Source organism: Schistocerca nitens, chromosome 2 (genome assembly GCF_023898315.1).
Source record: "Schistocerca nitens isolate TAMUIC-IGC-003100 chromosome 2, iqSchNite1.1, whole genome shotgun sequence".
NCBI lineage: Eukaryota > Metazoa > Arthropoda > Insecta > Orthoptera > Acrididae > Schistocerca > Schistocerca nitens.
Genome location: NC_064615.1, coordinates 1,183,048,402 through 1,183,066,294, shown reverse-complemented (window position 1 = coordinate 1,183,066,294; position 17,893 = coordinate 1,183,048,402). Strand labels below are relative to the sequence as shown.

The 17,893-nt window shown below is 39.7% G+C and overlaps 1 protein-coding gene across 1 annotated transcript in view; it reads right to left on the bottom strand.

Moving 5' to 3' along the window:
• The window catches only part of LOC126235648 (dynein axonemal heavy chain 3), a 1,245,905-nt gene that overhangs the window by 980,366 nt on the left and 247,646 nt on the right, over window positions 1–17,893 (bottom strand). The window contains exon 16 of the mRNA XM_049944362.1: window positions 6,934–7,111. Coding sequence (XP_049800319.1) covers window positions 6,934–7,111 — 178 coding nt within the window. The remainder of the gene's footprint in view (window positions 1–6,933; window positions 7,112–17,893) is intronic.

Below are 17,893 nucleotides of genomic sequence, written 5' to 3'. Positions count from 1 at the left end.
TTCCATTATACAGTTGATGGTCAAACACACATCGTATAAAGAGAATCAATATTATGCTCCTAAATAATCCTCTCATCATCACCAACTTCAGCAACATACCTCACGTAGACCGTTTACAGTTTTTTTCTTTTTCTGCCAGGACATTTGCTCTTTAATTCCATTTTTCTTCTTGTTTTTAATATGTGACTTACAGAACATTCTCAAGTTTCTAATAACTCTTTTTTTAATAATGATCTACACACTGTTTTCATTTTGCGAGCGTAAATAGCCCCAAAGAAGACATGAGTTGCTAACGGATTTCAGGAAGTATGACCTATCAAAGGTCTTTAATAGTGTGAATCATTCCTTGTTACTCTGTAAACTGGAAAAGTATGGAATTAGGGGCACAGTATTAGAATGGTTTAAATCCTATCTAACCAACTGAAGACAAAGAGTGGTTATATCGTCAGAGAGAGGAACTTCAAAATGGAAAACCATTTCAAATGGAGTGCCCCAAGGTTCTGCCCTAGGTCCCATTCTGTTTTTGTTTTACATAAATGATCTGCCACTTAACATTGAGTATCACTCACTTTTATTTGCAGATGACACATATTTAATCATTGAAAGTAACAGTACTGATCAAATTCCACAGATTGTATTAAATACTTTAGAAAAATTAGATACCTGGTTTGATTTAAATGGGTTAAAATTAAACATGGAAAAAACTCAGTTAATGCAGTATAAAATAAAACAAGCAAAATTAAATGATATTCAGGTCAGTCACAGAAACCAGGATTTGCAGGAAGCTACCTGTGTGAAATTCCTAGGGATGCAACTAGATAAAATCTATCATGAGGATCACATATACAGTACCTTGCAAATAAAATAAATAGCTTAGCATTTGCAATAAGAATATTGTAGAATGCAACCAGTATGGGCATGAGAAAAGTAGTATATCACAACTACTCTGAGTCAGTAATAAGGTATGGAATTGTATTTTGGGGTAACTCAAACCATATGTGTCAAATAGTAAAACTTCAGAAAACCATCATTATAAATATGCACAATGTAGGGTGAAGAAAATCATGTCGCCCACTCCTAAAAAATCTAAGTACACTAAGTGTTCCCTCACTATACATATATGAGCTGATTATCTTTGCACACAGTAACCTGATTTATTTGTAGCAAATCATTTTCAACATGATTACAATACTAGAAATCAAAATAATTCTATGCTGCCCACCCACCATTTAAAACTTTATGCTCAGACTCCACATTATACAGGTACGAATATTCATAACAAAGTGAAAGGAAGAGAATTGCTCAGCATAAATTTAGGAACACTGAAAAAATCCTTATATGAGAAACAAGTGCAGAAATGTTACTATTCGGTAGAAGAATTCATAAATGACAACCTGAAGATTTGATTAGGAGAAAACAAGTACTTAGGACTGTTAATCTTAAAAGTTTGTTGCTCTTGAAGAAAAATTATTAATTACTTAAAAAGTAATTATTCAGTACTGTATATTATATTACTGGTATTATAAGGAAAACTGTAAACCAGTTTTTGTGTTTTGATGAGTCTCCCGTACTTTATGTCAAAGGCTTGAAATTGTATGTTACGAGACAATAAACTTCTACTTCTACCAGCAGCAGCAGTGCATGATGGGAGAGACGACTGGGTGGGGATAAGGAGGAGGCTGCAACAGGGAGGGGGAGGGATAGTAGGGTAGGGATGGCAGACAGTGACATGCTCTTGAGGAGTGCGCAGGGACTTTGGAAAAAGTTGCAGCCCCTTCAGTTCTGCTAAGTATTTACCAGAGTCTAATGGTATTTTTCAAAGAAAACTTGTTCCTACTTCTGTATATACTGAGTCCTACTTAGAGGACATTCATACTTGTTAAGCAGCTTCATGAAAGACACTTCTACAAGCCATGCAGACAAAAGAAGTTTTGAATACTTGCTTCTACATGCTCTGATAATTTCTAAAAAAAAGTATCTAACAGGGAAAGTTCTTAATTTTTTTTGAACTGGTAAATGTTCCCCCATTTTTGCTTTTGTTAGAAGCGACTAAGTAGCTCCATTCTGAATCCTAGACAAGAAAGCAAAGTCTAAGTGAGAATTATTTTGTGTCTTTTATTGTATCTACATCAATCACGGTTCAGTTGAAACTGACTTTTATTATCAAGGGCAAAAATCATTACACCTTTATTCCGCCTACATCTAAATCCATACTGTGCAAACCACTGTGAAGAACATATACCAGTTATTAAGCCTTTTCCCCATTCCATTCACAAATGGAGCATGGGAAGAATGATTGTTTGAATGCCTCTGTATATGTTGTTATTAGTCTAATTTTGTCCTCACAATTCCTAATGGAATGATACGTATGGGGCCTTAGTACGTGATTTAAACTCATAATTTAAAGTGGTTTCTTGAAATTTTGTAAGTAGTCTTTCTCAGGATACTTTATGTCTATCTTCAAGTGTCTGCCATTCAGTTTCTTCTCAACATCTACGTAACTCTCTTCCAATGGACAAACAAACCACCGACCATTTGTGCTGCCCTTTTTTGTAGGCTATGTGTTCAATAAACCCTGTTAGTCCTATTTTGTACAGGTCCCTCACAAATAAGCAGTATTCTAAGATGGGTTGATGAGTGATTTGCAATCAGTCTTCTTTGTAAATAGATTGTATTTCCCCAGTATTCTACCATTAAACTGAAGTCTGTCACCTGCTTTACCCACAACTGAACCAATGTGAATATTTCACTTCATATCCCTACAAAGTATTACATCCAGGTACTCGTATGAGTTGACCAATTCCAACTGTCACTAGCATCACTTTAAATTTCTGAAGTTGCCAATCATTACACGAATTTGAAATCTTATCTAGGCATGAGTAAATATTTCTGGGTCTTTTTTCAGATAGAACTTCATGATAAATAACTGCATCATATGTGAAAAGTCTGAGGTTACTATCAATACTGTCTGCAGTTTCATTAATACATGAACAGCGAGGGTCCCAGCACACCTCCCCGGTGCTTACTGGAAGTTACTTCTATGGCTGTTGATGATTCTCCATGCAAGACATCATGCTACTTCCTCCCTGACAAGAAATTCTCATTCCAGACACAAATTTAACTTGATACCTCATACAACCAAACTTTTGATGGAAATTTCATGCTGGAATAACAAGAATATGAAAGGATAGACAGCTACTTGCCACATAGAGGAGGTGTTGAGTTGCAGACAGGCACAATGAAAAGAATGCTAAACATTTAGGCTTCCATACAAAATAGTCCTCCTTTTGAAATAACACACACACACACACACACACACACACACACACACCCACACACACACATGGCTATTTTCTCCGGTTGCTGAGCCTCATCATATGGTAAAGCTCTCTTCTTCTCTCTTCTGCTCAATTTTGCTTTTATTTATTTTAGGAGAAAACAATACTGCAGTATAACACTTTTCTCCAATGATCTATACCTAACTAATCAGTGCGCTTTGTTGATAGTATCTGACCATCATCTTCAGATAAACCACTGACAATTGGTTTTACAGTTAATCACTACACTTTGTCTAAAAACCAAATTGTCAATAGTTGTTGCACTATATCCTACAATCCATGTAGGAAATTCCACAGTGGACAATAATCCAAAGTTGCACATCAATACCTCTGAGTGCCCACAGTCGGTACTATCTGACAGAAAATCAATATTAAAGTGTCCACAAACAATGATTTTCCTGTTTTACCTGCTTAATCTTATCAAAGCTGTTTCCAGCTGCTTTATGAAGCTTGAGAATCAGTACTTGACTGGTGGTCTGTAAACTGTCAGCACTACAGGTTTGTGTGCTCCTGATACAATACTGTGGCGCAGCACTAAAATAACTGATCCAGGGCAATATTCATAAATCTGACTGGCCTGGGATTTTACTCTAACTTTTACACATTTAGCCACTCCCAAGTTCTTTTTATTAGTTTTGCAGTAGTGATATATTAGCTTGTAACCATCAAGATGAATCTGTTCAATTTTAATGATTTCCAAGTGATGCTCTGATATGCACAGGTCTGCTGACATTTCATCAAGGCTTTCATTTTTGTAAATGGTTATGAGTATTTAACCCATTTCTTATTTTTAGCTTTTTGATGTTTTGGTAGAAAACATTAAAGGTATTTTCTTTAACATCATTGATTTTGTCCAAGATGCAATAAAGTAGAGCTCCAATTATTTGGATGACTAGGGATCGGACTCAATTCAGATAGTCAAATATCCAAATAATTGGATACATCATAAAACAAATCATTTCTTTAAGAAAAAGCTAAATTTGTGTGTGAGTGTGTGTGTGTGTGTGAAATTAATGATTAAAAAACAATGTTCTTTAGTTTTTGTACAGTATTGTACTTACAGACAGTGTCATTTCTTTAACATATCAGTCAGAGTCAGTTGTTTTACTGTCTGCATTCATTTTCATGTGACTGTGAGAAACTGGCTACAGTCACATTCAGGCCACCCCTCCACCCATGTTAGTATATTGTCAAGACATACAAATGCTTTCACAAGCTGCTGGTCCAACGCCTAGTCAGTTACTATGTCATTCTCATGGGCATCAGTTCTTCTCTCTGACTATGAATGGTTTCATCATTACCTAGATTTTCAAACCCATGATCTGAAGAATCACAAGCAAGCCACTTGCCTGTATCCTCTGCATGTCCAGGTATTTTCAAAAGGATCTTTCTATCTTTCTTATGCCCTGAAGTGATAGTTCACCATCTGCAACTTCTCTCTCTTCCTCTTCTTTCCATTCTTCTTTTTTTCATCTTCATCTTTTCTGTAGTTCATCATTGTTGAAGCATAATTCAATTTATTCCAAGCTCTTTTTAATGTGGCTGTCTTCACCATATTCCACACTTCCGCCAACAAACACCTGTCTGTTAAATCCAATTTTTGGTGATGAGCTGCAGTGCCTTCTTCATGTCCAACTTCTGCCAAAAGCTTCATAATACTGTAATACCATTTCATAGTTTCAATAACCAATTATTCCATTGGCTGCTGCAAACTCATTATGCCTGGTCCATCTCTAATATCAAGAAGATTTCTGTGAGATAGGTTGGTGCATTGTCTAGTATTAATATCACATTACTGCCTTCTTTCCCTATAGCCTTTTGGTATTTTTTTACCTCTGGTATGAATATTGAATCGTACTAATCAAAAAATAGAGCAGCAGTCATCCAGGCCTTTGATTGATTCTTGTAAAAGATGCGAAGTTTTTTACACATTTTTGACAGCTCAGGGGTTCTTTGATATTCCCATCAGTAGAACAGGTATTTTGTGGTCGCCCACAGAGTTAGCACATTTCAGCACTGAATGGTCTTTACTAAACTCTTAGCCAGGACCAATAGTCTCCCTTTTGCAGGTTAACATTATTTCAGGCCAATCCATACAATAAGACCTGTCTCATCATCTACACTGTATAAAAATTCAAAGTCATAAGATTCTGCTTGAAGTTTGAATTTTTCAATATAATTTTGTGCAGCTTTTAGATCTGCTGATAGTTTCTCACCACTTAAATCGAAGTCATGAATACAGTGCGTTGCCTTGCAATTCTGTAGGCATACATTGCCCACTTTAAATGAAGACAAACCATCAATTTTGCTTTTTCTGTCTAATTTCAATGAAGGCCTTTTTGGCCAAAAACTTACTTGTTTAAGAGTCTTTTTATTGCTCCTATCTGCAACTCAGCATCTCCACTATATGGTAAGTAGCAATCTATCCTTTTCATAACACTGTCATTATAGAATCCTGGATTTTCCATTGTTTGAAAACAAAAGACACAGATGACTGAAGATATTGTGACAAATCATTGTACACATTAAGGTCACAACACAGAATGACGTAGACCACACCGACTGATGGGCACGGCAAAGGTAACAATGTGCATAATGCACATACAATAACACATATACTATACTCACTGTTCACTGAAAGAATTTGTCTTTTAATACATTTCCTATGGATTGACTTTATACCAACAAAGAAACACTTAGTGTACTAATACAGTGATAAATATTGAACAAAACCAACAATTTTAGTCATGCAACCTGGATAACTTACAATCCGAATAGTTGGAGTTCAGATAATTGGAGTTCCACTGAACTTTGTTGTACAAGTGGCCCTTTGGGCTGTAATTATATTTGTTGTGCAGCTATGCCTTTCAGGTATATTTACTCTAAAAATGGCATACTGAACACAGTGGGAATCACTGGATTACATGACTTCTCCTTTGTTCACACTAGATACATCTGACAATTATCCATGCAAGGAGCTTCTTACCAGATGCAGACAATGCATTGTTGATGCAAATGAGTGAATGGCAATGTGTCGATCACACCCACATGTGGATGTCCCACTCCTTTAACTGATTTTCCAAGCTCTGCATTAATGTGTTCTACAGAATGTTTCATCCAGGGCTTATCTCACTGCTCAAAGAGTAACATGAGGAGTACTCTCAGCAGCGTGCTTAATATCATCCTCAACTGCACAGTTAAGACTCCCCTACTATTATTAAATCACCAGCTTTTCCAAGGTTTTTCCAAAAAGACCCTAAACTACAGATTAAATCACTGAACCCTTCACTTGATGTAAAAATAACAGTAACCTGGTAACCATTTCCCAAAGAGTTCTGACTGTACCCTCCCTTGATCACTGCCCAACAATAAGACCTCATTTACCTTTTTAACAAATTTTATTCCTGCACTTAGCTTGTACCTTATTTGCTGTACTGTCATTCATTAAGAATGACATATGCAGAGCTTGAGAAAAGGACTGGTGGACACATATCAACAAGCTGTCTGTACAAGCATTCTATAACGTCTCTCAAATAGTGAAAACCTGTCTCTCATAAAGCACAAAATGCCAAATAAAAAGTATCTATCACTTTACCTGAAGCCAGGCATCAAGTATATCTTGCATAGATATGAGTTTAGCTTCCCATTTCTGCATATCTTCTTCAAAAGCTTTAACATAGGGAGAACCTCTCATGGTCTGTGCTTTCAGAATGTGATCATCAAGCATCACTTGTATGTCATCAACGGCTGATAAAATTGCCACCCCTGTTTCCCTGAAATCATACAATTTACATCAATAATGTGTGTGGTTGCCAGTTATTTTGAATGCAGCAAACAAAGAAGAATAAGACACTATCTCCTTCCTGAACAATAACATCAAAGATTCATTACACTGTTATTGATAAACTGAATAGCAATAAAAATTTGTGGATGTAAACAGGTTTCACAGAAATGCCTTTTATTTGTCCTGATGCATTAAACATTATGAGTTTACAGAGCACAATAATTAATAACATTCCCAGAAAAAAAATGCGCAATTTTAAGGCAAATTTAATTTAGTTTATTGATGGGAGTTCCAGGACAGAATAAAAATTGATGAGGTACACATGTTAAGCAACAGGTAGATGTAGCATGCTTAGGAACATACAGCCATCATTTTCAAAAGAGTTGTACAACAGCTGCACTTTGAGCAAGGATTCACTTTAGAGCCTTACCGATTTTGCTATTACATTTGAAAATGAAATTTGTAATTCCAAAATTGGTAATTTTTTAAACTGAATTTATATTAATATCCTTGTTGGGCCATTTCATTCCTTCAGCCCCTGTTTTCTTTTTCAGTGTTTCAGCCTGAATGGGCACTGCATTCAAAATGAGACCTCTGCCTTTTGCTGATGCAGCTGTCCTCATACATGTGGTGGGCTAATATGACACCCATAGACACTTGCAGTTGAATAGTTTATATGTGACTGTAGCACCTTGAACCTTTAAAAAGTCAATGGCTTACTCCTTACCCAACATTTTCGGTAAACATTCACAGTTTCATTTTTAAGGGTCATTTTTCTTATGTCTTACTTCTGAGTTTCATCTTGCACATAATTTTGCCAAAATCTCTGAGAACATCTTCCGACAAGCCATATTTATGGTGTGTGCCGAATCCAGGCAGTTACACAGCGATGTGTCGCACATGCCACGTGTGCACATTTACAAACACCATGTCATCGAACATTTCATGCCACACACCGTGCTGTGTATATATGCATTTTAGTTTTGTTATCCCTTGATTACTTTATATTTTGTATCTTCCATTTCCATGCACATACTGAGTTTTGGGCATAGTTATGAAATAACTCTGATGTTTGGTTCCCTGTGTGTTACGTAATTTTAACTGAAAGCTCAGAATAACTGAACAACCCATGTAGACTAAGGTGGTGACAAAAGTCATGAGATGGATGGTGGTAGTATAGCATATGGCAGTACATTGGCAGAGCTGTCATTTGTACTCCGGTGATTCATGTGAAAAGGTTTCCAATGTGATTATGGCTGCATGATGGGAATTAACAGACCCTGGACACGGAATGGTGATTGGAGCCAGGCGCACAGGAAATTTCATTTCAGAAATTCAATATTCCGACATCCACTGTGTCAAGAATGTGGCGAGAATACCTAATTTCAGACATTACCTATCACTGTGGACAACACAGTGGCCGAAGGCCTTCACTTAAAGACCGAGAGCAGTAGCATTTGCGAATAGTTGTCAGTGCTAACATACAAGCAACACTCGTGAATTAACCACAGAAAACAATGTGGGACATACAGTAAATGTATCTGTTAGGACAGTGCAGTGATATTTGGCGTTAATGGGCTATGGCAGCAGACTAAAAATGACAATTCCTTAGCTAACAGCACAGAATCAATTGCAGTGACTCTACTGGGCTCACGGCCATATTAGTTGGCACTAGACAGATGGAAAACTGTGGCCTCGTCGAATGAGTCCCAATTACAGTTGGTAGGAGCTGATAGTAAGGTTTGAGTGCGGTGCAGACCCCACAAAGCCATGGACTCACGTTGTCAACAAGGCACTGTGCAAGTTGGTGGTGGGTCCATAATGGTGTGGGTTGTGTTTACATGGAATGGACTGGGTTCATGGTTGAACTGAATTGATCTTTAATGGGAAATTGTTATGTTCAGAAAGTTGGAGACCATTTGCAGACATTCACGGATTTCATGTTCGAAACAATGATGGAATTTTAATGGATGACAATGCATCATTTCACCAGGCCACAAAAGTTCACAATTGGTCTGAAGAACTTTTTGAATAATTCAAGTGTATGATTTGGCCACCAGGATCACCCAACATGAATCCCATTGAACATTTACAGGAGATAATCAAGACATCAGTTTGTACACAAACTCCTGCACCAGCAACACTTTTGAGCTTATAAATGGCTATAGAGGCAACATGGCTTAATATTTCTGCAGGGGACTTTCAACCACTTTTTGAGTCCACGCCACATTGAGTTGCTGCACTACAATTGGCAAAAGGAGGCCTGAGACGAATTTAAGAGGTTTCTTATGATTTTTGTCACCTCAGTGTATTTATTGCCATCTCCTGAGGCTACGATCAATAAAAGAGTTTTTATGTTCAAAGGTGTTTTTGTGTAGCCTGGTTCAGTCATACCAAGTACAAACCACTTCTAATAGTCAATGAACAGTCTACACAGTTTGTAGTGACAAAGTGGTGACCCAAACTTGATTTTCCTGCGTAGTACGAGGGTTGGAACTTTAATAGTGGCAACTGTTCATTTTTGGAATACAGCCTACGACCAGCTTAGAGACAGAGGTGATGATACTTTCTGCAGGACTTGATCATCATTTTTCAGGACAATGCTCAAGCACATACAGTGCAAGCTGTTACTGATTTGTTTGACTGGTGGGGCTGCTAAGAGCTATACCACCTACTGGACTCCCCTAACTATAGCCCTCGTGAGTTCAACTCGATTTCTAAACTGAAGGAAACACTTCACAGCATTCGCTTCAGAACTGCTACAAATTCATCGGGCAACAGACCGTGCCACTTGAACTGTCAACACAACTGGCACTGCTAAGAGTATCCTACAACTTCCACATCACTGGCAATGGGTTATACACAATGCTGGTGTCTACTTTAAAGGTCAGGAAAACTGTGAAACACGTATCTATTTTGTACGAGCCATAAATAAATAGTTGCCACTATTTAAGTTCTGACCCTCATATCATTGGATTAATGAGCACTTACAAAAGAGGTTTGCAAAATGACTGACACTAATTCCAATGTGTCACACCTGGCTATAACACTACCACCTTTCTGACAACACACTCCAGCTTTGTGGTTTGTGGAGGTAGAAGCCAGTTTCTTCTATTCTGGAATTTCTGCATATGCTATCAAGTCCCTGGCAGTAAGCCAATTAGAGCACCTGTATGACACAGAAGTTCAAGATATAATTACCTTGCCACCCGAGGCAAACTCTTATGACCAGCTTACAGCAGAATTGAAACAGAGAGTGTCAATGTTGCAGGGAGAATGAGTCTGTCAAGTTCTCACTCAGAGATATTGAAGAGAGAAACCGTTCAGAGTACTTTTGCCAACTAAGAAGCAAAATAGACATGGGAACTTTTACAGGCAGTTTACTGCACACAATATGGAACAGCCATTTGTCACCACCCATCAAAGCAATCGTAGCACCCTTGGACATAGTAGGGGAGCTGGCAGATAAAATCCAGGACGTGATGAGACATGCTCCTGTCAGAGTCATCACCACACAGTGCACTACTATGATCCCAACCATTCCACATGCAGTTTATGATGCCCTGGCAGTAAAGGAAGACCTACTGATGCAGCAGATCAGTGAACTGTCATCACAATGTGACCCAGGCTATGACAGAAGCCAGAATTGATGCCGCCAACACTCATGCAGCAGCTCATTGATGACCTCTTCCACAGCTGAACATGAGGACCGAGGTATATGCTGGTATCACCAGACATTTGGGGAGCAAGTGCGCAAATGCACAACTCCCTACAATTACCCAAGTGGAAGGGGCAGTCAGAAATAGGTATCTCCATCGATTGCTGATCTATGTCTCCTTGCCTCTTTGTTAGTGACTGGCCTTGCCTCTTTGTTAGTGACTGGTAGTCTGCTGTAAATATTTAGTAGACACTGGATCCTATTTGTCTATTTATCCATGGACTATGTTGCACAGGAAGTTACCATCCACATTATTCTGTGTGACTGCTGTAAACAACTTGGTCATGAAAACATACAGTACCATGCATTTGGAACTACACCTAGGTTTATGACAAGCATTTGTGTGAGATTTTACAATTGCAGATGCTGCCAAATCTACCATCGGAACAGAGTTCCTCATCCAGTACAATCTACTGACAAACACGAAGAACTCATACCTGTTTGACAAGACTATGGCTTAACAGTGTCTGGATTTCAGAGTTAATGCAGCTGTTCACACTGCCAAAGTAATTTGGGTGCCGGACAATGAGTATGTGGAGCTGCTGTATGAATTTCCAGCTCTGATGTGACCCACTCGATTACCTAGGGAAGTAAGGCATGATGCTGTCCACTGCATAGAGATGACCGACGGTCCCCCCATATCTTGCAGACTGTGACTTTTTGCTCCAATTTGTCTTAAAACTGTGAAGGCAGAGTTCAACAGTATGATTCATGAAGGTTTAAAGTGGCCTTCCAACAGTCCATAGTCCTCACCATTATACTTGGTCCTAAAAACGGGTAGCGCATGGCAACCTTGTGATGACTACAGAGACCTGTGTACAGGAAGGTGTCGTTGTTGAGTGACTGTAGGAGGATACAAGATGACTTGCACAGGATTTGTGACTGGTGTAAAGAATGGCAGCTAACTCTAAATATAAATAAATGTAAATTAATGCAGATGAATACGAAAAAGAATCCTGTAATGTTTGAATACTCCATTAGTAGTGTAACGTTTGATACAGTCACGCCGATTAAATATTTGGGCGTAACATTGCAGAGCGATATGAAGTGGGACAAGCGTGTAATGGCGGTTGTGGGGAAGGCAGATAGTCACCTTCGGTTCATTGGTAGAATTTTGGGAAGATGTGGTTCATCTGCAAAGGAGACCGCTAATAAAACACTAATACGGCCTATTCTCGAGTACTGCTCGAGCATTTGGGATCCCTATCAGGTCGGATTGAGGGAGGACAAAGAAGCAATTCCGAGGCGGGCTGCTAGATTTGTTACTGGTAGGTTTGATCATCAAGCGAGTCTTATGGAAATGCTTCAGGAACTCGGGTGGGAGTCTCTAGAGGAAAGGAGGCGTTCTTTTCGTGAATTGCTACTGAGGAAATTTAGAGAAGCAGCATTTGAGGCTGACTGCAGTACAATTTTACTGCCGCCAACCTACATTTCGCAGAAAGACCACAAAGATAAGATAAGAGAGATTAGGGCTCATACAGAGGCATATAGGCAGTCATTTTTCCCTCGTTCTGTTTGGGAGTGGAACAGGGAGAGAAGATGCTAGTTGTGGTATAAGGCACCCTCTGCCACGCACCGTATGGTGGATTGCAGAGTATGTATGTAGATGTAGATGTAAATATAGTCATCACAAGGTTCCCATGCACTGCCCTTTTTTGGGACCAAATGTAGTGGTGAGGACCATGGACTGTTGGAACGCTGCTTTAAACCTTCACAAATCATACTGTCGAACTCTGCCTTCGCAGTTTTGAGACAAATTTGAGCAAAACGGATGGACACCCAGTGCAATTATCACATGACTATTATTATGTGTTGAGCAGTGCAGTTGTTTTTAGCATCCTTGACTGTGCAAAAGTGTACACCAAGATCCCTGGAGCAAAATGAGACATTCCCAAGATAGCAGTCATCACTCCTTTTGGCCTGTCTAATTGTAAATTTATGATTTTTGAACTTTGGATTGCTGCTCGAACATGGCAACACATCACTGGCTTGGACATACAGGGCTCAACTTTTTCTTTAGTTTACCTGGAAGATATTTTAGTTCTTTGTCATAGGCAAAGCAACATCAGAAGCATTTAAGGGAAGTGTTCAAGCAGATGGAACACCATGGTGTCATCCTAAACACTAGTAGCCATGTGTCTCTGGCCAGCACTAACTGGATTTCTTAGGGCATAGGATCGCAGCAGCACGATCAATACCACTACCACAGAGGGTAGAAGCCTTCTTACAGATTTCACAGTGTAGTAATTAATAAAAAAGAAAAAGAGAAGAAAAGAAAAGAAAAGGTTGAAAATGTGGGAAGAAATGGTGAATGAAAAGGGGGTTTTAAAATCGTTAATGACCGTGAAAAAAAGGGAAAGGATGAAATGCAAACCGGACTTCATATTACAGAAAAGTAATCGGACTTCGTGATTCGGAAAAGCTATTGTTGGGGTGGTCCTTGTGGCGTTTCTGAGCAAAAGTCAAACTAATTTCCACTACAAAAATTATTTGAAAAAAGACAGAAAATAACAAATGTGACTAACAGGGGGAAATGTCTTCTTTCGTGCAGCGTCCAGGTCTTCAAAAATCTCCTACTTCATTTCTGCATGAAAGTAGCAACTGCTCCGAAATCTTGCAATCGTCCAGGAATCAGTAATTTATACAAATTAAAATCATCTTGATACTGAATGCAATTTAATTTTCTTTGCTACTTCCATCCTCTGAATTTCATAACAACTTCCACAATATGTCTACACATTAAAATCAGATCAAGACTAGCTAATAAGTTTTTTACGTCTGCATTAAGCTTCCGCTCTCGATAGATATAAAAAAAATAAAATTAAAAAAAAAATAATAATAAAATAAAAAAAAGAAGAAGAAGAAGAGAGAGAGAGTTACAATTTTGGTATTTTCTCTGCCGTCGAGCGCTCATACTGCTGCGACGGTATAATTTATATCTGAGGGAACAGGTGCAGTGCGGCAAAATCCAAAGTCCCGCTACAACAGCCAAATACAGCCAACAATTTGTGTTGATTTCTCAGAATGTTAAATTTTTATTGCCATCACACCGCATGTGTGTGGTGTCTGAAGCAGCCAAAGGGAGTATCGCAGATGCTGCATTATTGGAGCACCCTGAGCCTATTCCACCTTTGGCATTAACAGCTGATGCTAGCCGCATGATGATCTGTGCAGCATTGCAACAACGATGCAGTGACACTTGGAAAAAACTTGAGATTTTCTCACAAAAACTGTCACCTTCAAAAAACCTATGAAGTGCATACAACAGAGAATGTCTGGCCATTTATAAGTCCATCAAATATTCCGGCCTCTCCCCCTCTAGAAGCTATCTACACTGAGTACTAACTGCTAATTTATGCCTTTCACCATAAAAATATGAGGTATTCACCGAGGCAACACGATCAGCTAATGTACAGCTCGACCTTCAGCACAGACGTCCAGCACATCTCCAGTGCTGATAATGTGCCAGACTCGCTGCCACTGAACACCTGGATCAAGAGCTATAAGGACTCTTACCAACAGGAACATCGATATAGGATCTACAACTTAACCAAAGTACAAGAAGCTTTATTGTGACATGACCAGGTCAAGACTGTTGGCGTTCCTACTTTCTGCCTTCTGGAAGGACATTTTCAATATGCTAGATGACTTGAGTCAGACGAGTATTCAATCAATGACTCACCTAGTGATGAACTGATCAAGTGTGGCAAGGAATACAGAAAGACTGCTGTGAACAGGTGAGGTGTTGACTTACTTACCAGCATAACAGGATACACTGCCACATGCAAGCACCAATAGGGAACTTTCCGATAACGACAGTCCGTTTCAACCAAATCCTCGCCGACATCCTCGGTCCATTGCCATCATCCGATAGCCAACATTACATACTAATGAGTATAGATCTTTACACCCGCTGGCTGGAAGCTGCACTGGTGGACAATGTTAGAGCAGAAACACTGCTTTCCCTTTCATGTCATATTGGGTGTCACATTTTGGCTGTCCATAACACCCCAACCTATTCAGCCAACTCACCACAAAATGACAAGTTAGCACCTGGCCAGTAACGATAAAGGGCACTGCTCACTTAAGGCAGCACTACTGCACCATGACAATGAATGGAGCAACGTCCTTCCCATGGTGCTATTCAGCATCAGAAACACTTTCAAACCAGATCTAGATGCTTCTTTGATGCAACTGGTTTGTGGCGAGACTTAGAGGCTTCCAGCAGAATACGTGGAAACCAGTGTTCCGTCACAACTGAGGTACGATCGACCAGAATTCCTACGTGGACTGTGAGAGCACGTAGCCTGAATCCACCCACACCAGCCTCACAGACACACTACAGCTACCACCTTTGTGCATTGAGACTTGAAAACTTGTTCACACATCATGTTATGCATGGATGTTGTAAAGGTAAGCAATGTTTCCATAAATGAGGCTAAACAGACTTACGACTTCCAAGAAGCAAAAATGCCAGATCTTCCAAGACTATGGCACTGCTGAACAACCACCTCACCACCACTCCATTGCCACCAGCACAGATTACACCATCAGCAGACCTGCCAAGATGTACCTTAAGACCCAGTCGCCATGCCCAATTTTGAGCCTGCTATTTGGAGAAAAGCTCTGCCTCTCTTACGGAGACTGATATGGTGACAATGCACAGTCACATAATAGTGTTGTGTCACACAGGCCGTGTGCGTGTGTTTACATACACCGCATCATCAAAAATTTTGTGCCGGACACCAGAGGCACTGAGTTTTATCTATATGTGTTTGGTTTTGTTATTCCTTGATTAGGCTTTATGTATTTTATATCTTCCATGCATGAAGTGAGTTTTCTGCATAGTTACAAGATAAATCTGGTGTTCGTTCTCTCCATGTTACACAATTTTAATTGTAAGCTCGGAATCATTGAACAAACTGTGTGTTTTTCACTGTCTCATATGGCTTCAGTCAATGAAGCTATCTTTAATGGTTTGAAGAAGTTTTGTGTAGTTTGGTCCCATTGTATCTAGTACATGCAGGTTCTAATAGTCAACTGACAGTCTCCACAGCTTGTACCGACACAGGAGATATAGCTTCGTCAAGGAACTTTTATTCTTCTCAACTTTCTTCACAGTCTCATACCATATCATCAGGGCATATGATGCCTGTTATAATATCCTAAGAGACCTCATAAATTCCTAAAACTGAAATGAGCTGATGCTGTCACATAACTGCATATATAAGCAGCATGTAATAGTTCCGGGAGTCGCATTAGCTTTCAAATTCTCACTTCTCCTAGGATAAAAAAGTGAATTATGTCTAAAACAGTCATGAAACAAGGAGAGAGAGAGAGAGAGAGCATTGGAAAGGAGAGAGGAGAGATGTAAGGGGGAAGGGGAAAGGGGAGGAGGTGGCACAGAGATGGATGACAAGGGAGATAGGAGAGGGATTGAGCAGTTGGAAGGGTATGAGGGCCAGTCAATACTTTCGCCAGGGCACATAGTCGGAACAAAGGATGTGCAGATCACATCTGGCTTCAGAGCAATGAGTGCAGGGGAGGGAGATTTCAATGGCCTACTGAAATCAATGGCACACGAGAGTGGCACATATTCGGTAATCGTGTGTGTGTGTGTGTGTGTGTGTGTGTGTGTGTGTGTGTGTTTTGTGTCTACAGACTTATCTAGAAAAAAGAGCATATGTGCCAAATATTAATCATCTGAACGTGCCTGGAAGAATTTCTTCACTACTATAATACTTCTAATTTTTAAGCCACGTATTTTACACAGTACAAATATATTCTTGCACGACATCTACATATTAATTTGGAAACCTCACACAAGACTGACAAACTCTGAAAATATATGGCTGTTACATTACATTTTTATGGATTGCCCTCCCCATTCTAAAGAATTTGTCAAATGGCTATTTAACCCACATGGCACCTTGCCTTAAATTAAATCGATCTTGGTAATTATTTCAGCTGCAAGGTTGTTTTATAATATAACAATATATAATATAATATAATATATAATGTACCATAATATAATATAATATACAAATAATCATTTCACACAGCAGAGATATACTCTCATGAAATTGTATGTTACACACTTCACATAATCACAGATCTTGTGTACCTGCTCAACAACATAGTGAACTTGTTACAAAACACACGGACACGGACACACACACACACACACACACACACACACACACACACACACACACACACACCTACGCCCCTTCATTATGCCAGCCAGACTGACAGTGGCAATGCTAATTTGTGGCAAATGGACAGGTTGTGGTGGGAATAGTGTTAGGTAGAGTGGGTACAGTGAGAGGGAGGCAGGAGGCAGGGAGAGTGACTGGCAGAGGGTGGCTAGCAGCTTGGAGGGAGGTTGGTTTGCTGGCTGGGAATGTGGGAGGGAGGGATGGCAGGTATATGGGCTGGCACAACTGTGGCATCTGGTGGGAAGTGGCACGCACTGAATGCATTTTGGGGATGTAAATTGGGAGTGTGTGACAGGATGGAGGAACGGGAAATTGTCAGGTGGAGGGTGTGAGGATAGTCGGTTACCCGAGATTGAGGCCACGAGAATCATCAAAGCGAAGGATAACTCCCGTCTACAAAGTTTAGAGAAGCTGGTGGTGGAGGGACAGATCTGATGGCTTAGGTTGTGAAGCAGCAACTGAAATTGAGCACGTTGTGCTAAGCTGCACATTGTGCAACTGTGTGGTCAACTCTGTTCTTGTCAACAGTTTGGTGGTGACATCACTACTTTCGCATGTGGTCCAACCTCCGATAGTGTGGGATAAGCCTGTGAAAGAAGTGGAGTAGAAGCTGCTGGGTGGGAAGATTGGGCTGGGATTGCACCTTGGTCTGCCACAGGGAAATGATCCCTGTGTAAAGAAAATGGGAGTGGAAGTGGGATAGGGATGGCGTAAGACTTTGTGTAGTTTGGTTTGTTGACAGAACACCTCATTAGGAGAAGTGGCAAGGATCTTTGGTAGGATGTCCCTCATTCCAGGTCAGGAAGAGAGATAATAAAAGCCCTTGCAAAGGATC